The sequence below is a fragment of the Streptopelia decaocto genome, assembly GCF_964273445.1.
Source record: "Streptopelia decaocto genome assembly, chromosome: Z".
Classification (NCBI taxonomy): domain Eukaryota; kingdom Metazoa; phylum Chordata; class Aves; order Columbiformes; family Columbidae; genus Streptopelia; species Streptopelia decaocto.
This window is the reverse complement of record NC_138657.1, coordinates 12,115,742-12,138,830: the sequence shown is the minus strand read 5'-3', so window position 1 is coordinate 12,138,830 and position 23,089 is coordinate 12,115,742. Positions and strand designations below refer to the sequence as shown.

At 38.7% G+C, this 23,089-nt stretch overlaps 1 protein-coding gene across 6 annotated transcripts in view; it reads left to right on the top strand.

The window, feature by feature from the left end:
• ELAVL2 (ELAV like RNA binding protein 2) overlaps positions 1-23,089 on the top strand; it is a gene marked incomplete at both ends in the record, with an annotated part of 50,236 nt that overhangs the window by 13,744 nt on the left and 13,403 nt on the right. For all 6 annotated transcript variants that reach the window (XM_082075217.1, XM_082075218.1, XM_082075214.1 and 3 more), the window contains one exon: positions 9,783-9,886. In XM_082075217.1, the coding sequence (XP_081931343.1) occupies positions 9,783-9,886 (104 nt within the window). The remainder of the gene's footprint in view (positions 1-9,782; positions 9,887-23,089) is intronic.

Below are 23,089 nucleotides of genomic sequence, written 5' to 3'. Positions count from 1 at the left end.
CTCTTTATCAAACTTTTCATGCTCCTGTGGTTGGGCTACAGGCCAGAAGTGCTGTTGATCTTTCCCATGGCCACACGGCCTTGCCTTGAGGACATCGTAGGCTGTGACTGCTTGGAGTGTTTAATGCTGTGTCTTTCAAGCAATGCCACTTTTGCTTTTTTGTGCTGGTCAGGGAACACATCTCCACTCTGAAATTTTAGGAGACTTGTGAAAAATTACATGGGTCTGTGAGATGAATTCAGATGACGGTGTTTGCATATAGGCTTGTAACATTGTCATGTATTGTTTCTTTGAATGACAATCTTCCATCAGTGTGTGCAACTTTGGGAGTGATGAAAGACAGAATAAAGCCTGAAGTCAAGCTGGTGTGAGCTTGATTTGATCATGTTTGTAATGACACGAAGCTGACTTATTCTTACAGTACTTCAGTGGATCTTTATCAATTAACTTCACACACAGAGACAGAAATTTAGTTCTAAACAAAGTTATGCTTAGTTTATTGAAAATAGTGTTTGATGCAAATGAGCACTTGTGTGGCTGGTGGCAGAAGATGTATTAATATTCACCAGAAAATAGACTGTTCTCTTTCAGTCAAGGGCTGGCAGACAGGTCTTCAAGCAGTAAAGCACTGAAGGCACCATCTGTAGCTGAATAAAGTCTTCAGTCTGCTGGGATTTTTTTTCTGTAGACTTAGACATTGAGTTTCGGCTCCTAGACTTTATTACTTAACCTCAGAAGTATGTTCTTCACTGTCATATATCGAAGCAAATAGTGTAATTTTTTTGGAAGATAGGCTTTTTTAGCTTTCCTTTTTCTGATATTGTGGTTCTTGCTGATTATGTTACTTTAATTCATTATTTTGCAATAGGATCTGTTTTACAAGTGTTGAAATAGCTTGAAATGTCTGAAATGCCACTATACTGAAATTTATGACTATTATTTGCTATTGAGATTTTCTGTTTTTCAGAATGTGCTTAGAGTGTACTTGTGGTCAGTTTTTTATATCAGACCATGAAACTAGTTTTATAGCTTAGTGGTCTGTATGAGTTTTCAGGTTTATTTCTAAGCAAATGTAAGTGTTCTTTGGAGGTTTTTTTCTTTTTATTTAATGTGTATATCAGGATGATCATTTGAAATTGAATGATAGTTTGGGGTTCTTCTTGTAAGACAGCATTGCTGGCACTGAATTAGTGGGGCTACTTTTCTCACATTACTTTTACCTGTTAAGGAAATCAGGTGGACCTTACAAACCCAGCTCTGCTTGCTCCTTGAAGTGAGCCATTCTTTTTCATGGAAATCATTTATTTATACCTTATTAGAAGTCAAGTACATAATGAAAAAGTTTTGAAAGTTCAGCTGATTGTAGTATTCATCTTGGCTTTTCTTTTTGGTGAAAAAAGTGATCACTTGAATTTGTTATTCTGTTTGGTCTGCAGACCTTACAGGAATGCTTAAGAATTCAGACAATTTAATCAGCACCTGCTCCCAGCAGGTACCTCGCTCAGCCCTTGTGCTGGGTGTTGGGCAGCTCTGATGGGAAACGGCAGCCAAGGACTCCCTCGTGTGGTGGGTCTGCCAAGGTTCCAAAGGCATCTTGCTGCATTAAGTGCTATGGTTCATATGAATAGGGAGAGTGTGATGAAATAAGGCAAGTAGTTGACCCTGGGAATAGCAGCAGTAGAAATCCTTCTTTTATTGAAGTTGCTGTTTTTTTTCAGCACCTGTTAGTCATCTGGTAATAATACCATTGTATACTAATTGAGCAGTGCTGAAAAAAATACCAGCTGTGTGCTCAAGCACAGATCAAGTTCTACAGCATTGGCTCTGGATTTTGTCAGGGATGACAGGCTTCTTGCAGGCATGCATGTAGGATCATTTTCTTCAGCGGTAGCTATTTAGAGGGGAGAATCACAAGGACATAGATTCAGTAGAAAACCAGAGAGCAGGAGACTTGAAAAGCAGAAGACAAGTGAACTTGATATTGGCCAGAATTTTCTGGGGTCAGACTTCATGTATGTGCCCAAAAAAACATTCAGAGAAGACCTAGTGATTTACTGAGATGCTTTAGTCAGTCATGAAATAAAACTACCATACCAATCAGCTGTTCTTTAATCATGATGTTATGCAGGAAACAATATGCATTATTTTTCAGGAGTGACAGAATGTTGCAAGACAACTGAAAATGCGAGTTCACTGTGCATGTGTAACCTCACAGGGACTTTTCCTGTGTGATACAGCTCTCCCAGTGTTTCAGAAGTAGCTTTTGAAAGGACTTACTTAACATCTGTTAAATTAAACCTCATACTTGTCTACCTGTCAAGCTTTCTTTTAGTTGTAACAGATTGTAAATGACACTTGAGCACTTTCAGGCAACCTCTTGTTAAGCAGACTGCATCGTTCAGATGACTGAGCTCTCTCTTACTATGCATCCAGCCTGGTAGCATTGAGTGAAGAGCTGATAAAGATGTTGCCTTTGGCACTTATGTCTGAAATAGTATTTCTTCTTGGTTCTGAGGTACCTACAGGCTTTACAGAATATTCCTCCTGAAGCTGAGTGGTAGCTTGTAGGTTGAAAATGTAACAGAAGCATTTTACAGCCACTCTGCACTCCAGGGTCTGCTATTATATAAAACAGACTATCATCCTTTGGCCAGTGCAGAAGAGGGCAGCTACACAGAGACATTCTTGCCTGTCTGTCTAGTTATAGAAGTTTTCTGTTGTTACATGCTGTAGTCCCACTTTTTATTTACTTTTACCTGTTTTCTGGGTTTACAGGTATAGTCATAAAAATGAGAGGATCTCTTTAACTTGACCTTCAAGGGAGTTGTCTGATCTGAAGACTCGTGTCCTTTTTGGAAGTACAGCATGGAAGGATTTAGCTGTTGTGTGCCACATATATTAAATCTCTAGAAGAGAAGCCACTGTCTGTGGCTGCTGCAGCTGCTTTCAAAGAGAAAAGGGAAGGAAATTAAGATTGGCCAATATATTTTTCCTGCAAGAAAAGCTGTCAGGCAGACCACTTCCCAGGGAGGTTGAGAGGAGAGGCTGTAAAACATCTTAATTGCTGGTCTGGTGTGGTTGGGTTACATGGCCTGGTTCAGCTGTTTGTGTAACTCCTTAACAGTAAAATATTAATGCAGGTTTGTTGGAAAAAAGAAAACAGGCTTTGTAGGGGTATATAATTCAGTTTGGAATGTTTGGGTTTTTTTGGTTTTTCTTACTTCCAGTATAGTTGAATTACGATCAGGAAGTTAACTTCTGGATTTCCCAGAGAAAAAGGAAGCTTAGATGCAGTAAAAACTATTCGAGAAGAGCAAACTCCTCTAAGAGGTGGTAATTATGTACAGAGCATCTAGGGGAAGTTAAACCTTTGTCATGTTACCCTGCACTTGTCTAACTGTTCCTTACTATTTGTTGGTGCTGCCCGCAGTCCAGTTGAGGCATAAATTGCTGCCTTGTACAGGTGATCAGCACTAGCAGTCTGGCCCTTAAAACTGCCTGGTAATAGACAGATGATAGCAAAGAGACACCACCAGCTGTTAGAATGCAAGCACTTCATTTGAATGTAGAAAAATCATTGTGCCTCACTTATAATCAGAATATATGATCTCTAAATTGATAATGAAGTAGAGATGGGTGTGTATGCAACTAAGAATGGCAGGAAAAAACTGCAAGAAACATGTGGTATCAGGTCTCCCCTTCAAATGGAGATGACCTGTATTTAACTGTGGAAGTGGACTTCAAGGGAAACCTTCGGACTATAGCAGCCATCAGGAAAACAGGTGACATGTTGCTCCACACTCTTACTTGATAATGTCCTATTAATTGTCCTGTCTAGAGTAATCTCTGGGCTTGTGTGACAGGTCTCACCAGCTAGTCTCCTGACACTGAACTGGGGGATGCATTGGGACACCGAAGCTGTTTCATGTGTGAACACTTACCCAGCAGACGACTTTTCTGGGTAGGAAGATGCATCAGTACTCAGACAGCTTCAGTACTTATGTTTTCTTTCATGTCACCAACTCTTGCTTATTTCTCTGTTATGAATAATTTGGGTAGTAACAGGGCAATAGGAAAGAATTGCCTTGTCTCTAGATCTCCTATTGCTTCCCAAGTTTGAAAGAGAGAGCTTTGCATAAGTAGTTACTGGTAATCAGGTGATATGAGCTGGTTTTTAATTGATTTTGGGTATTCAGTAATTCAGCAGTAATCTCTTTTAGATGGTGTAAATACCTGTGCCTGATGGAAATGGGTGGTGCATTGTAGTGATGCATTTTTTTTATTCTACAATCCTTCTGTGTTACCTTAAAGAAAAATTAGACTTGGCTTGGATTTTGTTAAACAACCAGTTAAGTTTCTAGATCTTTTTGTAATTTCTTCACTTCTGTCATGTCTCCAGTAGTGCAACCTAAATTTTCATCATGATTTTTACTTCTAAAATTAAATTATTGCAGCAGGACTCTACTATAATCTGTTTCCTTAAAAATGTTCAAGCAGTTGCTGGAAATAGCCAAGAAGTCCTTTCATGTAAGTAGAGTTCTAGAGTGAGATAATGTCAATTCAGGAAGCTGAATGTTTTTGTTACCTGAAGGAGAAAAATGGTGTTGTTTTAAGAATTATATTTAAAGGATTCTATTCTGCTTTTGAGGAATATTGCTGCTACTTTTAAAAGCAAGAATGGACAACAGGTGTCACTCTGTCACATCCACTTTTTGTGGCCATTTCCCCTGTGGATAGGATCCACTTGAGACTTTCTCTAAATGTTGTATGGCAGAGAGTTTTCTTTGGGCTTTTATAGTTGCGTGCAGTATTTAAACTTGCTTCATTATAGTACACAAGTAAACACCTTGTGAAACAACTTGGGCAGGGTAGAACTAGTTATTTGTGATTCTTTCTCTAGTAAGTATTATGAATTAGAGCCTGTGGCTTTTTAAAACAAAGTGACATTTTTCAAGGCACAGTAGTAAATTGAGGATCACTGTGACAATGGCTATACCTTACTATTTGTTTATTTCCCCTTTCCTACTTGAAACTTTTTTGGTTTGCTGACTAATCTCTGAAGTCTGCCTACTTTTTTTTTCTTAAATACTGAGTCACTGTGTTCTCTACTTGCTTCTTATTTAATGTTAAACTACTTCATCTACTCTTTTTAGTGTGCATGTGGATCATCAGTCTTGTAGTTCTTTTGCAGACTGATCAAATTGTTTGAAATTACTTTTCTGCTCCTCTCCTTTCAAAATCTGTTCCATGTATTGGCTGTAATGCCAAAAAGTAATTTGGCATCATCTAATAAATTGTATGCAGTGGTCTCATAAGGATGAAACATAAACGAAGGAGTTTCCCCTATTAAAGTGAGTAACGCAGTGCTTTCCAGTTCACATTTCGTTGTAGACCAGGTGCTTGGAGGCTGATAATTTTTAGTGACCTCCTTTAGTGGTGGATGTAGCATGCCTGGGTTCACAGAGAAGCCCGACTGAAAGGATTTGTTGCCACTTATGATTGAATTTTTCTGATACAAGAGTCGGTTAATAAAACAAAAAGTAATTAATTAATATGAACTTCCAGATCATAACTTTTGCTTTAAGTTCTTTGTGCTTCTGCTGTGTTTTGAATTTTTTTCCTTTCAGATTGAGGCAAAACTCAAGTCCAGCTGCTTTTCCTCTTTCATTCCCTTATTCCTTCCAGATCATTTAGTAATTCTGGCTTTTCCTACTCCAGATGATTTTTTTCTTTCAGCAATCATTTAGATAACTTGTTTTATTCTATACCACACTGTCTAATATTCATAGTATCTAGTAGAAAGTGTACCGAAACAGCTTTAAACAGTGCTGTGAAACAGCCACAAGAACTATTGAGAAGCTCAAATGGCAGTTTGAGCATGTAAATTCTGAAGTATTGCTCACTTCTGCAAATGAGCAGAGTATTTCCCTTGAAGCTGGTGAATGTTTTTTCTTACTGACAGTAGTAATTACAAAAATAAAAGATGCATCATCACTCTTTCCTTAGGATAAGCTAAATTTCATTCTGTTTATAGGTCCAAGTTATGGAATAAATAGCAGGTGTACATAGTCTGTGTTGAGGTTGAATAGGCCAAAGTTTTTAAGATCTAGGAAAGGCTGAACTGGGTATTCAAAGTACCTAAACACATTGTAGTAGACAGAGTACCAGGACAGCAAACCTCGTTAAGCACAACTTGGAAAAAACAAAGCTGAGCCAAGAGCTGACCCTGTCTTAAAACAGTAGGAGACTGAGCAGTTTTTTTATATGCATTTAAAACTGAGGATTACTTAACTTGTGTACAACCTTAGTTTTTCCAACATCTTCTTGTGGACTCAGACACACAATCTACTTTAAGTGTGTTACAAGACTTGGAAACAAGTGTGTGCTCTGCAGGAGATTTGTCTTGGTCAATGGAGTTTGGTGCAGAAGAGGCATAAATGGAAGACTCCAGAGCTGTTTTGTCAGTATTCAGTTTAATCTTTGGCTTCAGGCAATACAAATTAGTCAGTACAATTATTAAATAATGAAGTTATTCTTTTTATATATAGAGTGGTGGCTCATTTAGTTTAACTCTGTCTTCTGCAGTGGTTTGTCTTAAAAACAAATGGTTTATACATTGAGGAGGGATGAAAAGCTACACAGAAGGGGAACTTGTTTGAATTTTACTGGCCAAGTATCTCTAATTTTATTTGAGTAAAATTTGTGTGCAGTGGGTATGTTGCTCTTTCTCCATCTGAAATCCACAATTGGATGGGACTTGTACAGCCACAGTGGTACTGTAATAAATTTGGACTTAAGTTCTGTACATCAGTGAAGTGCTTAGGCAGAACTGAGCATCTAAGTTCTTATAACACAGTTTGCACTGTCCCACCAAGTGAGAAATAACCACCAGCAGTCAGACATACTTTGCAATAATTTTGGTATCTGATGGGTCATTTGAAATAGCTGCTTTGCACTGTATGTAGTGAAATGCTTTTCTGGATTTTTCTAAAGCTCAGCTATCTGTACATGAACTGGAAAACCTCTTAAATAAGCATCCTACCTTAATGTAAACAGGAAGACTTCAGAGTGGTCCCTCAAGGATCTGATTCTGGAAATGAGTTTCAATTTCCAATTATTAGTATTGTTTGTTCAGAGCTGAGATTTATCTTATGTGTGTCTATGAAGAAGGTTGTTTTTGCATCTGAATTATTGACAATCTGTAATTGAACCACTAATCTTCAGGCAAAATTTTTAATTATTTATGAAGATTTACCTTTCTTATTCTTTTCAAATATATAAGACCTTCAGAATGGTAGACCTGGACACCATTGAATTTTAGATGATAGTCCAAATTACGCAAAACAGAATTAAATAAAATCATTCAGAATCATTGGGGGTGGAAGGAACTTCTGGAGATAATATCATCAACTCCCCCTTGTCAAGCAGGTTCTCCCTGAGCAGGTTGCCCAGCATGTCGTCCAGTCAGACTTTGAGTATCTCCAGGAATGGAGGCTTCACAGCTCCCCTGGATAGCGTGTTTCAGTGTTTCACTACCCTCACAGTGAAACCTTTATTTTAACTGCAAAAATTGCAGAATAAACCTGCAGAAATGAGTTCAGGCTTGTCCTGAATAAATTACTGAAATTTTTTTTGGCACTGCTTTCTAGGTTAGTCTACTAATATTCATCAAGCTTAACTAATGGAAGGTCTGCAGAAGAACTGGTCATGAATTATATCCTTTGTAACAGCTGGGTATGCTCTTTGCCTGCAGTGGTCTGGGTGTTTTTAATGTGAAAAATAGATCACGTGAGCAAGAGGGGTAGTAGAAATCATTTCTGCACATCTTTTTCTGTTCACCCTGGAGTTAATAAGAAGCGTATGGGGAATATCTTACATGAAATTGAGTTCTCTTAGAGATCTTAACGTATTTGTTGTTTAAATGGACTCCTTCCTAGGACATTAATTATAACACAAACCTCAGAATTTCTGTACTGGAATATAAGACTAAACTAAAAACCATGCACAAAAAGAGACGTTGCTTTAAGTTGCTCATTTTTGGAGATGCTGCTGGACGGTTTCTGCAGACAGTGGGAGTGATGGAGGTGACGGGGATAGAAATTTCTCTACTGTAATTAAACTAATAATGAAAAAGGCCTTTCTAACATAAGGTACTTACCTGTATCTAGGTAGAACTGTAAACAAATACAGAAATGCCTCTGCATATTTCCAGTTTGTTACAGAAACACAGACTTGCTGAGGGTGGAGGTACTTTTGGAGATTGTGTAGTCCAACTTTCTGCTCAGTGCAGAGTCATCTAGAGCAGGTTGCTCAGGACTTTGTCCAGTTGGGTTCTAGATGTTTTTTTTGTTAACGCTTTTGCATACATTAACTTGTTGATGGCTTCATCTAGCAGATTTGTTTCTGTCCTGTTTCAGGGAGGGGATTGGGAAGAATGGGGGTTGCTGGTGCAGGGAGGGTATGTCCTCTAACTTTTGGTGCTGTGGTAGACTAATTTGTACAAAGTTATGAAAGCCAGCAGTGGTGGGGTTGTTATTAAACCCACTGTCGTAATCAATTACAAACTTACCATCTGTTTGCTTTATATACTATTTAATACATGCTGTATAGGTACCATACAAGAATTTCATACAGCATATGTTCCTTTCTTTGCTGGTAAAAAATGAACTTGCAATTTGTGCTTTATGTAGTTTTTTTTAATAATTTTGTATTGTTTGTCTCCAAGCTAATCATTCAAACTAGCATCTTGTGAATTTGGATGATTCCCTCTGGCTTGTTAACTGTTTGGGGTTTTTTTGGGCCTCGTTTCAGTTTATGAAATAAAATGGTCAAGGAGTATGGGAGCATATCTGGAAAGGTCTGTGCTAATGAAGGATAGTAATCTTGCTAAGTGGTATTCTTTTGCTATGTTACATTTTTCTACCTGTTTGCATTTTTATGCATTAAAAATATTTTTGAAGGGGTATGCTGAAGGCAGTAAGTTCAGGATGGGATACTTTAGGTTTTGAAGTTGTCAAGAGATGACTACTGCTGAACTCAAGTGTTTAATAAGAAGTTCTTAGAATACACTGTTAGAACTGAGCTGTGCTTCAGTGATTAAGTGCTAAATAAAAGTGCTTTGTATGTCCATCTATCATCTGAATTACCAAGACTAAAAGAACCTGAAACTGTTGAATCTTTGGATGACATTTAGCTCATTACCAGTTACTTGTGCCAGTGTTTTGAACACAGGAATAAAATGAGCCTTTAAACTCCTTGTTACTGAGAGGCCCCATTTAGAGTGTGAAAAACATCTGTAGAAATGTTCAGCTTCAAATTTGGCTCAAGTTATTACATTGAAATATATTTGAAACACTCATATTCAAGCATTAGTCCAGAATTTTGCCACTATGCTTTGTATGTTCAACTAATGTTCAAAAGTGAGTAGTGGATTTTTGATGTTGTCTTAACCTTGAAGCTGCTGCACTTTCTCTGTTATCTAACAGATCACAAGCAGCTCCTGAATCTATTTTGCTTAGCTGTTTTTAAGTCTTGCATTAAACTCACTATATTTCTGAATTAAATTTAGGGCAGTCCATGGGAACAGAGGAAGCAAGTTAAAAATGACTAACCTTACTGGAAAAAATTAGGTGTTGTGAGCCTTTGAAACTTTGTTATCTGGGGCAGATACTGTTCTTCAATATAAGAATTTTTTGCTTAGTATGTCTATATAAGTTTTAAACACTGTTAGTTATCTGTTGCATAGTGCTTCACTACTAATGATCACTCTTCTTTTTAACCAGGACAGAGCTTGGGATATGGTTTTGTGAACTATGTTGACCCCAAGGATGCTGAAAAAGCTATCAACACACTGAATGGACTGAGACTTCAAACTAAAACCATAAAAGTATGTAGTGCTAATTATGATTTAAAGATGCTGAAGTGTTTTGACTCGTTGATCATGTGCATGGTTTATTTTCCCCTTCATGTAACTTAAGTATTCTGCTAATGTCAATAGAATAGACTAGGACTTCACCATACAGCATATGGTTAGTCCTCTGTAGTCTGTTTAAATCTAGAGGTAGATCATGACTATCAAGTATAGAAACTTTCATTTTTTAATGCATTTTATAACATTTTAGATATGAGCTTGAATTGTTTTAACTGAGAAATTGCTTCAATTGCAGAAATGTGATATTGCATGTAGTCAGAGTGCTACAATTTGTGCTTCCGCTTTACTTTCTGAAAGATGATGGTATAACTTGTTTGAGATTCCTGCTCTTTTGTTTTGTTCTAACTCCTGCACCTCTTGTTTACTAAATTCAGTTTCTTGAATTTCTAGAAGTAGAAATCTTAGTTACTTTTTCTCATTTACAGTCTTATTCAATTATCAGAAGGGTGAGGATAGTCATTTGAACGGTTGCTTGGGCTCTGAAATTTGAAGACAGTGGAGATGAAATGAAATTTATCAGGGAATAGAGACTTTTGAGCATGTTTTACAGGTGGTGTTGCCTGAAGGCACCTGTGTTCCAACCATCCCATTATTTCTCATTAAACAGGAGGGTATGCTAGCTGATCACTTGGATGGTGACTGCCCTTTAACCAGGGTCGTGTTTGAGCCATAATAAAAAGCTCTCCTCTAAAGGTTTGAATGTAAAAAGCAATGCGAAGCCACTTAAAGGTGACTGATACAAAAATAAGATGTCAGTAATTACGGTTAGTGTAATTAATTATGGTTAGTTAGTACCTGTTCTGGATTCATAAAATTTAATAAAGTGAATTACTCTGTTTGAAACTTAAATACTGCTTTTTAACAAACCAGTGAATTATTGCTAACAATAACAATAGATGAAAGACATGGATAGGTGCTTTGCTGCAGAAAGCTCCCTGTGTGTTTTTGGCAGACTTCTTGCCCACAGGCAGTCTGTCCCATTTTCTGCTTTGGGGGAAAATAGAGGAAAGTGACTTCGTGCTCCCAGTTCTTTGAAGCTGTCTTGTGGTGGTGGTGAGAGAGGGAATGGGTGTTTGTTCTGGTAGTATTGCTGGTATGCTGTATCTTTGCATGTGATGTCTTGGGTTGGAAAAATAAAGTGCAGTTGTCCAGGGTGATAAGTTTAAAGTTCTGTTGACTATATAGCCAGGCAAAAAGGATGTTGTTACAGGGAATAAAGCCAGGTCTACCAAACCAAAATGATCCCTTAAAGGGGTTTCCAGTGACTTACCTTGTGCTGCCAGTACTGGAATTCTTAAGCCTCTTTCACCTTGCTAAGTGATTAAAGCAGTTATGTATTTCTGCAACAGAAATTAATAGTAAGAAAGGTCTGGAAGAAAAAAGTGAAAATGGAGTACACAGATGTAGGCACTGTTGCTTTTCCTTTCTTGCTTGCCTGGGACATGAAAGTAGAATTGTAGGTTCTAAACAATACCAGACAGTGACTCTTGCAGTGAAACTAAAGATTACATGTAAATTCAGCTAAAAAAGGTGGCATTTGAATTGTCACAAGCTGAATTTATAACACCTTCACCAAAATAAATACCTGTTTAGAAAGAAAAAGTATCCATAAATGTTGCTTGTTCACATTACAGGTTAAATTCTGACTTGCATTCAGCCCTGTTTAACTTAAGTAGCATCTTCCAATATTAGAGTGTACAGGACCTGAAGGGAAAAACTGCTTTATTCCCTTCTCCTTTACTCTTCTTTGGTTTTGCACACAAGCTGGGTGTAAGGCCAAGTTTTCATGACTGGATTCTCCCAAGATGCTGTGAAAGAGAATGGGTTTACCTCCTTCCACACTGCAGAGGGAGCAGAGGATGGGGGGAATCCCTGATATGTTTTAAGACTGAGACATTTGAACATCGGACAGTTGCTTCTCCTCTTAAAAGATCTAAGATCTCTCTGTGGCAGTGACTTTAAAAGGAGACTTACCAAGAGCATCTGCCTTTATGCACAAACTAATAGAAGTGCCCAGCCTACTGTGAATCACTTTGTAACTTATGTATTCCTCAGATCAGCCTGGAGGCAAAACTGAGCAGAGGAAAAGTTGATGCCTGAGGCCTTTACTGCATCTATAGGCAACATATGGGGCAAAGAGTTGCTTATGAACTCTCAGTGCCAGGACCTTTGCTACTACAGTTTATAGACCACAGTGTTCCTGTTTGTCCAAAGTTGGTACTTCAATTAAAAAAACCAAACTGTTTGGCAAACTCAGAATCCAACCTCTAGATTTACTTTCAGCTTTAGAAAATAGATGTAGTTGAGGTTTTTTGTATATACCTTCATATGAAAAATGATGGAATTGCATAGTCTTAGTGAATATTTTGACTTCAAAAGAAAAAAAAATGTTTGTTCTCAATATATATTTTTGGAACCTCTGTAGAAGTGTTTAGTAGCTCACCAATGTTTGTGGTTGAAAGTGTTTGTTTCCTGTTAGTCTATAAAACTGGAAGGAACCTTGTTGGTTAGGTGATAGACTCTCACATTGTAGCTGAACTGAGACCATTCCCACTTACAGGGAACTGTCTTGATCCTGATGTGTGATGTTCCAGATTGGGGCCATGATGCATACCTCTGATCCACTACTTCTATACTAGCCTCTTAGTAACTGGTTGTGTTTCTCCAATACCCTAGAAGGGGATGCCACCTACAGTTTTCTTGAAATGAAATACATGGGAAAGGTGAATCTGCAAAATAACTTTTTTTTTTCTGTGTAACTAGTGATACTAAAACCTGTTGCTTGATACCCTTTTAAAAAGAACATCCTGTGGAATGCTTTATGGCATACTTTATTGAACCATTATCAAAGTATCTTAAACAAATTTTGTATCTAAACCTCCAAAGCCAATTATAGTAGCCTTCTCAAACCTGGTACAAGTTGTGTTGCCTTCTGATTTGACATGTGAGGTGAATATGCATTAATGTTGAAGGCACATCTGTGTTATACCTGAACCTATTCTGCTGGGTGGTATAAGTGCTCATATTAGATGGTGCCCTCTGTGGTGTAGTTTATGGCTTTTTTGATATGTAAACAGGTTTATTGCAGGTATACTGTGAAGTTTGGGCTTCATTTAATTATGCAACTTTAGGGCAAAAAACAGTTGTATCTTAGAGACAGAACATTTTCTGTGGCTTCTATTCTGGAAGAAGCTGCTGCTGGGAAGCACTTCAGCTCTGTTCTGTTTAAAAGCCATTGAAAATATGGGTTTCTGTGCCTGGAGTGATTTTTTTTTTTCAGCTTATCTACTTGCTTGTCCATGACTCTCTCATTTGAGTTGTCCTGGAAAGATCAGTTCTTCCCAAGTGTGGAGAACTCAGAGAAAGCAGTGTATAAGAATCACTGACTTGCACATAATGGTAAGAAGAGCAGTGCATGTTTTGTTGGCTTAGCTTCTCCTTGGGAGAGGGGAGATCCTCTGTGTCTTCCCTCATCTGTGCTCCTGGGAAAACTCATCTAAAAAAGAAAAAAAGGTGCAGGTGAATTTATCGTGATATCATCTAGATCAGAATACCTTTCAGTGTGGTGTAAAAGACTTCTACGTTAACAAGAAAGAAAGTGTAATGAGATTCTCTATCTAGAGAGTGGGCAAACAAATGGCCTGTCCTTGAATGGGCACAGAGCTGTGTAAGATGCTGATCAGAAGGCAGCTTTTTACCTATATTATTAGGGTAGCAGAAGAATACAGGAAAATCTCTTTGGCTTTTCTGTGGATGTTGGACTGCTAGAATGATGGACATGGTCTTTCGTGGACCTCAGCTGCCAAGGAAATGTTGCAGATGTCATCAATGCCATGCTCATTCCTCCTTCTCCAGGTGAACTGGGGCTGGGAAGTATCCTGCTGCCCTGTCCCCAGCTCTCCAGGGAGGGAGGGCCTGAAGTGGCGGAGTCTTGGTGTGCAGGAGCTGGTAGATGGATTTCTTGTTAGTGCTGGTGATACATGTATAGACACATATGCAAATACACACGGGAAAGAAAATAGTTTGTCCAAGCTAGAGGCCTAGGAGTTGTCCATTTTTATAAGGTAGCATTGATTATTTAACTGTATTTTACCTACCCTAGTAAGAATTAGTAAGGTATCAGAGTAGTTTGTGTTGAAAGGGACCTTGAAAGGTCATCTAGTCCACCCTCCTGCCATGAGCAGGGACATCTTCACCCAGATCAGGTTGCTTAGAGCCCTGTCCAGCCTGGTCTGGAAGTTCCCAAGGATGGAGCATCTACCAAGCCTCTGAACAACTTGTTCCAGTATTTTTCCACCCTCATTGTAAAACATTTCTTCCATGTCCGTAGCCTGAATCTCCCCTCTATTAGTTTAAAACCATCACCCCTTGTCCTATCACAACAGGCCCTGCTACAAAGTCTGTCCCCATCTTTCTTATAGATTCCATTTAGGTAATAGAAGATCCTCCTCTTAAATTCTTTGGGCTATTAGGATGTTTACATGAGTAATTATCACCTGTCAGGGGAATAGAGATTTAAGAAATATTTTATCTGAAGTATTAGATCTGTAGGTTTTCTTCCCACTCTTGTACAGCTTTGCATACATTAAAAAAAAAAAATCAGGCTTAGCATGTAACATTCTGCCAGCTTGCTGTTAGAATGGAGTTCAACAAATCCTTTGGCTACAAGCACAGACATACTATTTTACCATCACCTGGTTAACTACCCTACTGTAGAAAGCTGTGTGATGAGAAGAGCTAGTTACAGCTTCAGTAGAAGAGTGAATACTGAACTATCAGCTTATGAAATGCCCAAAGAAGTACAGTACAGCAAGGGAAGACATGCAGTGAGGGATATGCCACAACTTCATTAGTGTCTTCTGAGGCAGCATGTCCTTAAAACTTGGCATTGTGCAATGAAATGTCACTTGCTGACTTGAACCACTACTTAAATTTAAAGTAAGATTAATTTTAAAGGAATTATCCTCTAACTTAACTGCTCAAGATCTCTACCCTTATGAACTTCTATCTATGATAGTACTTTTGAAAACACTGTGTACACTTAATGGAAAGTAACAATGCTGAAAAAAATAAACATGCTAATTTAATTTCTAAGTTAGTGCAGCAGGTAAAACATTGAGATTGTTCCTGTCTTCACTGATACTTGCAGAGGGGAATTTTGGTTGTGTCATTTTTTGTAGTAATTTTTTCATTAACTGATGTCCCTGGGGAACAATGAAATATTTATGAGTTGTGTAAAAAGTCTATTAAAATACCAGAGGCAATTGAGCTGTGAAGGTGAGAGAAACCTTCTTTTCCTTCCTGAGATTTTTTTTTTTCCCCCCTCTCTTCTGTAGCACTAAAGAACATTGATCTAGGGAGTAGCAAAAGGGGATCCTATTTAGAGGTTTAATTAAAGCTACTGGGTTTTACTGGTGCTATCAATCAGCAAAGATTGAGAGAGGGGGCATAGTGCCAGATCATTTAGTGGTCTTGGCAGGGTAATTAAATACCTCGGGACTGTGTTCTTAAGGTAAAATTGAAGTGTTCTAGCAGATCCGACACAGAAGAACCAATTTGTCTTGGAACAAAGGTAAAGGTGTTTTTTTCCCTTAAATTTCTGCAGGAGTTACATAAATGGTAATTATACAGTCTTTTAGCTATGTTACCGTTAAAGCTTTGACAGCATTTCCATTTTAAACCCCCTCCTCACCCCACACATGCCTCTTCACCCCCAGGTAAAATTTGTTCTTCACTGAAATTCAAATCCCCTCAGATTTTGTATGTTACTTAACCAGCTTAAGCTGGATGCTTGTTTTTCATGTTGCTGAATAATATTTAGAGGAGGATTCACTTCTGAATGCATATTGCTGTCACTTTCTGTAAACCAATTTTTAGCCATGCAGTTGTTCATTAATGCCTAATGACTCTGAGGAAAATAATATAGCATATCAGACTTAAACTACAAAATGTGTTAATCTCACCTTCAGCATGCCTTGTTTTCCATTTGGACCACAAATGTGCTGTGTGGCAGCTGATGAGAGAGCTTCTTGCAGGAGTCTGTCCCTGTGTTCCCTGGTGCACAGGGTCCTTAGACCAATGCAGGAGACCCTAAGGCTGCTGAGCAGCTTTGCAGCCAAAAACCTCAGTGGTGTAGTGAGGTCCTTTCTGAGCCTTCATAGCAGGTTTCTGATGCAGTAATGGAGATGTTAGAAGGGGCCAAAGGTACTGTATGGGGCTGAAGGAAGACAGCAAGCATTTCTCAACAGCCAAGCTCTAAGCAAGCAAAAAAGCCAACAAAAGTGACAAACCAATTGTTACTGCTGAAGCTCGTCATGGATCTTCTTGTCCTCTGCTCTCCCCATGCTATGTAAAATCCTTTAAGTAGGATGTGGCTTTCTGCATGGTTCCAAAATACTGCAAATTCCAGGCATGGAGATCTGAGTTGCTGAAGTTTTTCTGTGTGTGTGTGGTGTTTTTTAATGCAAATAGTTATTTTGTCCGTCAGAATGCTTTTGCTACTGTAAACTGTGGCTCTGCTTATTTTTTGAAATTATGGAAGTCTTGAGACAAATTCACCTCTTAAGCTAGTGGCTTTCAAGGTTTTCAATGTATTAATTAAATATTGATCCTGGGTGTCTTTCATCCATGCAGTAATAGTTTTTCCTGAAAGGTCATAAGATATTCCAGTGAAGCGATAACTGTAAGTGGCAAAGGAGATGTGTTTCGTGCATTTCTGCAAGGTGTGTCTGTGGAATGAATAATGCAAGAGAGACCCAAGGGATGTGCTTGCCAGTTTCTGTTAGCAGCAGCTGCTCCCTAGACAAAAATGTGGAAGAGCTGAGGTATACTTGTTTCCTTCAGAAGAAGAGAAAACTTGTGGAGATATTCACCTCAACTCTAAAAACAGAAGGAGAATTGGGATCTGCTGTTTTGAAATTTTGTTCTGCAAGAGACTACGTCTGTAAGGAGACTTCACTTTATTTCAGTGGAACTTACCTGCAGAGATGTTATTCCATTATTTCGAAAAACTCATGCCTATGTTATTTTTTTTCCCCAGCTCAAATGTGTAGATTGTGTTTGTGAGTCTCAGGTGTGGTGTACTTAGCCTACAGCTCTTTGGCAGTTCATATTTTCTAGATAAAATTATTCTATTTCAAAGAAAGAATTTTGTAGATTACAGACACTGTTACATTGGCTAGTCATACTCATGTGAACTACTATATCCATCAGTAATCTACTTGGAACATGGTGTTTTCTCTGAAGTATAGCTCATGATCTCCCACCAGTTACTACTTTGTGGCCAGATCAGGTTCTGATTGTGGAGGAAGAACCTGCCAGGTTGTTTTGTTCATGCCCTTGGTCACAGGGCAGATGCAGATACCATGACTGACCTCAGGCCTGCAGCTCTGGTGGTAGCTGTCAGAGCTGGTGTGCCAAACGTGGTCTGAAATAGCAGAACCTCCTCTTGTGGTGGTGCTGAAAGGCTGTTACTTCCATGTCCTTTTTTTGAACGTGTTACCTATTGCAGGGCAGGCTGTAGAAGAAAAGCCTATATGGGATACACTTATATATTTGTTAAGTTAATATACATGCGTAGTAAAGCTGTGTTGAGTACCATGTTATTGTAGTTCCATGGAGTTGAGTCTAAATTGCCTTTATAGGGAGAAGTCTATAGTATTTCTGATTTGCTTTGCCTTCAGAAACAAATGCTGCTGCAGGCTTTACAGCACAGACTTAAACTGGGCACAGCATGTACATGTTTACTGAGGCAGCCTTCTGTATGCTGGGAAAAGCAGCTTTCAGGCTTTGTTTGGAATGGAACTATCTTTCATTTGAGGGAACACAAACTTGATAAATATACAGCAGTGTACTCTCCTGTTTCAGACAACAACCTGTCACTGGCTAGTGACAGCTGAGACCTGGATTCTGCTGTGTGCTGCAGCATCTTGTTACTGGAAATCAAATTAAGAAGAGTTCTTGAGTCAAGGCATCTCATATACTAATTTAAGTGCAAGTTAAGAATGCTTGCCTGACACAATGGTCTCTGAGAACATTGCTAAAACAAAAACAAAGAATTAATGTCCTTGTTTTTATTGTGCTTGCTGAGGGGGCTTTTACATTTCTAATGTGTTCTTCCCACTATAAATCTGTCTGTGGGAAGGCTTAAGCCACTTTCATGTGCACAGACTGGGTAGTAACTTATTTTGATTTTTTTTGTTTGATTTTTTTTTTCCACTAAAACATTTTTAAAAGAACTGGATACTATCCATAAGGCAAACAATGTTTGTTCTAAGCTGTTTACCCTGGAAGTTATTGGATGTAAATACCTATTGAAACACTGATTTTAACATTTATAGATTTCAGAATTAGAGATTTGCAAGAATACTTTAAGTAAAGGTGTTTAGAATTTAATACCACTTCTTTCCTAAAGTTCTTGCTGGTAATACAAGCATTGTGTTTGCCCTTTATACTAGCAGTAAGCTATAAGATTAAAAAAGATGAACATATGGTGCCGAGTTGTCTAAAGCTAGTAGCAAACAGTAAGAAACTCAAATGTTAATTTGTAGGGACTAGATCTCTATTCTTTTTGGCAAATTCTTTGTTTAAACTGTTAACTTTCACAGTTTTGACTTAAATTGTAAATCAGTTCATCTTGATGCTAAGAACTGAAATATTAAAGCAGTGAAAATACTTGGACTTGGTGTTGCAATGTTTGCATTTCTAGAAACAAATGTCTTTCCTACTTACTGCAGTGGAAAATTCCAGTGAAATAATTTTAAATTGGTGTCTCCAGAGTAGCTGTGTTCAGTATTGTACGGTGTGTGTTGTTATTAAATATTTAAAACTGTAGGCTTTCTGGCTAATTCTTGGCTTACATTGTGTTCAGGGGTTTTGACATTGCATAACCTTAAAGTTTATCTATTAAATACTCATCTGTTGAAGTAGCTGTAGAAGTAAAATTTTAGTACAGCTATTAATTCAGTGCATATATATATTGTTTGAAGAGACTCAATCTAGAACTAATGGCAAGTAATTACTGAATGATCTAACTGATCAGATACAGGTAAGGAGATGCATCTGGAGAGTCTCTGCTTTAAATCTGTATCATAACTGAAATATGTGGACTTTGACATTAATTAACAGAAACTGTATATCCCATACTCCATGCGAGCTTTTGTGTGGGTATTAGTTCCCTTACACCAGTAACATTTTGTGGCGTCCTTGTTTTTCCTCTAGTAATTCTGACTTGCAGTAATTACAGATCTTGCCAAATGAAGTCAAACTTCAATCACATTGGTTTTATGAAGTTCTGCATTTCCTTACCTATTTCCTTCCTATTTCTACCTAGCACTTAGCAAGGTGGCTAGAGATAGTGTTTGGATATTGGGAACAAAGTACTGATTTCAGTTTGTTTTTCCTGTGACTAATCTCCCCAGATTCCAGTATACTGGAGTAGTCAGTGGGATACTATTCATGTAGGATAATCTGTGATCAGCATATGTTCTTAGATGTAAAAAATACCTTGTAAAGATACTTCAAGCTGAACTTGCAATGGTAGCATTTACTGGTTAGAGCTTATTGCTTTCATTTACTTGTTTTTGTTAAATTGTGTTCAGTGTAGGCCTTGACTGCTGTGTCAGACTCTCTTCCAAATAACATTTACCAGCTAAGGCATGGGCAGTAAACATCACTGGGCCAGCTGTCACCATGAAAGAATTCATACTTATTTGATAGCTGAAAAGTTAAAGGAATTTTACAGATAGTGTTTTGACAGGTACCACTTCTGTAGCAAAAGGTAAACTTGCAGTAAGCTATCAAATTTTTGGTGGATTTTCACTCTTCTAAGGAGTTTAAAGTGAGTTTATATCCTTGATATGTGATAGCATGTGTCCAGCAGTGTGAAATCCCCTTTGGAAGATAGTGTGTTTATTTTTAATTCTTCTAGGAAGCAGTAGGGGGAAAATGACTGTATATGACTGACTTTATACAAAAAGCTGAGTGGGAATCCTTTGTCTTGGCTTTGTTACCTTCACTTGATTCTGTTCTCAGTAGAAGCCCATTTCAAAGAATTTCCTTAGATTTGTGTTGATGCAGAATCACAGAATGGCTGAGGTTGGTGGCAGCTCTGGAAGGCTCTAGTCCAACCTTCTGCTCAGAACAGGTTCACTATAAGCACATTATTCAATTCCGTGTCCAGCTGGGTTCTGAATATTTCCAGGGTTAGCCTCTATATTGAGTGACTTCTTCCAATGCTTGAGCACCCTGTACCATGAAAAGGTGTGGAGTTTTTATGAAATGAAATCTATATGGAATTTCCAGATGAACTTTTCTGTGTTTCAGTGTGTGCCTGTTGCCTCTTAACCTGTCACTTGTTAATGCAGTGTTTGGCTCCATCTCCTTTACTTCCTTAATCAGATTTTTATGGCTAAGATCCTGCTGAGTGATTCCTGTGCCATCAGCCTTTTTTTGCAAAAGAGATGCTCTAGTCCCTTATTCACTTTTGTGGCCCTTTACTAGAATCACTCTGGTTGTGAATGTCTGTTTTGCATTTGGGAGCCCAGACCTGGAAACAGCATCCCGGAAGAGTCTTGCCAGTGCTGAGTGGAGGGGAAGGATCCTTGACCTGCTCTTAATTTTTCTACTAATTCAGCCAAGGTAGCTGTTTGTCGTCTTTTTTTACAAGGGTACATTCTGCTGGCTCATGATCAGCTTGGTGTCTACCAGGACTCCACAGTTCTCTGCTAAGCTGCTTTTCAGCCAGTTAGCTTCCAGCATATACTGGTACCTGGGGTTTTAATTCCCTGAGGGGAAGACTCTGCTTTTCCTGTTGAAATTCTTTGAGGTTCCTATTTGCCCAGTTACCCAGCTTGCTGAGATACCTCTGGCTGGTGGCACAGCCCTCTGGCCTGTCAACCGCTCCTCAAAGTTTGGTATCATCTGTGAAGTTTGAGGGTACAGTCTTCCCTGTTATCCAGGTCACTAGTGAAGGTGTTAAGCAATGTTGGATTCAGTATCAGAGGCCAGTGGCTAGCCTTAAGCTGGACTTGATGCCACTGATAGTGAGGCACTGAACCTGGCAGTTAAGCCAGTTTTCAGTCTATATCACTATCCCATTTCTTTAGTGTTTATGTGGTACATACTTGAGTACATGTTGGTGTATGTAATGTGAACTTTGTGAGGATACTATGGGAGAGAATGTCAAGTCTTACTAAAGTTGAGATAAACAATATCCACTGTTTTCTGCTCATGTCATTGCAGAAGACTTAAAAGTTGGTCAGATGTGATTTCCCCTTTATAAATCCATGCTGACTGCTTCCATTTACCTTCTTGTCATTCATGTGACAGGAGGCGATTTTAATGATTAGTTGCTCAGTTGCCTTCCCAGGGATTCAGTTGAGGCTGACTGGCCTATAATTGCCAGGAAGCAGGGGAGTTTCTTGCTGCTCTTGAAGATGGATGGTACTTGCTTTCACTCTTCAGAAACCTCCCATGTTCACCCATGGCTTTTTGAAGACAACCAGGAGTTACCTTGCAAGGCATCCATCAGCTCCCTCAGCACTTATGGGTGCAGCCTTTCAGGCCCCATGGACATTTTTCTGTCCGGTTTAAATATTCCTTAGTGTGAATACCCCTCCACTGAGGGTGAGTATTCTTTTTTCCAGATTTCCTGATGTCTTGTGGGCCTGGGATCCCTGAAAATCAATTCTACTGGTAAAGACTGAGGCAAGGAAAATTCTAAGTATCGTCCTTTTCTGTGTCCCTATTCAGCAGCTTCTGTGCCCTGTTCAGCAGTGGTACCATGTTCCCCCCAGTCTTACTTTTGCTGCCAATATATTTGTACAGATCTTTTTTGTTGCCCTTCAGATCTCTTGCCAAGTTCAAATCCAGGTGAGCTTTACCTTTCCTAACCTCATCTGTGCAGGGTTGGGCACCATTTATATATTCCTGCTTTCACATCCTGTACACTTGGTTTCCATGTTGGAGTTTAATCCCTTGTTCATCCAGGCATGCCCCCAGATGCCTTTGCTTGATTTATTGCTTGCTAGGATGGACCTTTGGCTTCAAGGTGATCCTTCAGTCACTGGAGGTGCTGAGCAGGGACATCAGCATGGTTTTTAGATCTATAAAGCTGTTCTATTAGCTTGCTTTGTAAGAACTGTGGTATCCATGCCTACGCTCCTGGGCTGTGCTAATAACCAGGGATGTCCATCAAGGTGACATAGTGGTAAGGGAGAATTTTAATCTTATTCTGCTAAACTTCAGTGTGAATCAGGCAGACCCTGTCAACTAGTTATTTGGTTCTATCCTACCTTAGTTTCACCAGCCAGGAGGGAAAGAAGTTTCAGGCATTAAGCATTGCCTCGCAGATCACTTATTTGACTTAAGGTTTTTCTCTGCTATTTGTGTGTGTCCTCCCTTTATAAGAACGAAATTATCTTATTTTGGCTTACATTGTACTTCCTCAGTTTTATTCTACCTAGTGTGTCAAATCAGAATTACTTTGACTGTTAGCAGTGGGTAGCTGGGTGGAAAATCCAGTTACTGCATTAGGTTGCTTAGAAAATTGAACTGCTTTATTGATCAACACCTACAGAAGTACTTCTGGAGCAGTCTGGATAGTTTGGAGGTTTTGGGAAACAGTAGTTCTATAAAGTATGACTTGGGGTTTTGGGAGGCCTTTGGTATCTTCTATTTACACAGACTTATCCTCTTTGAAAGGAGTTTGTGAGGCTTACTTTCTGCAATCTCTGTTCTGAGTGCTTCCAAGCATGCAGGTGTAGAAAACAGCTTGGTAACAGGTATTTATGTGAGTTCAAAGATGACATGAAGTCCACAATAACTCAATCCTCAGCAGACCATGAGGGTTTTTTGTAGTTTCTCAGTGAAATGTTGTTTGACTAGCAGTTGCATAGCTTTATCATTAAATATAAAGATAAGTTGCTGCCTTTTTCCTTCCCTAGCTGATGGTCATTCCCAGGAATTCTGACTTCTCTTCAGAGGACCTGACCACATATATACAGAAAAAACTCATCTTAAATAGGACTGGATAGAACAGTTTTTGGTGTATCTTAATGCTGTAGAGAATTAAAAACCAACAGATAAAACTGAGATGGGCCAGTGATGTATGCTGTTATATATCAGTCTTCTAGTTTATTGACAAGTAGTGCCTGCCCT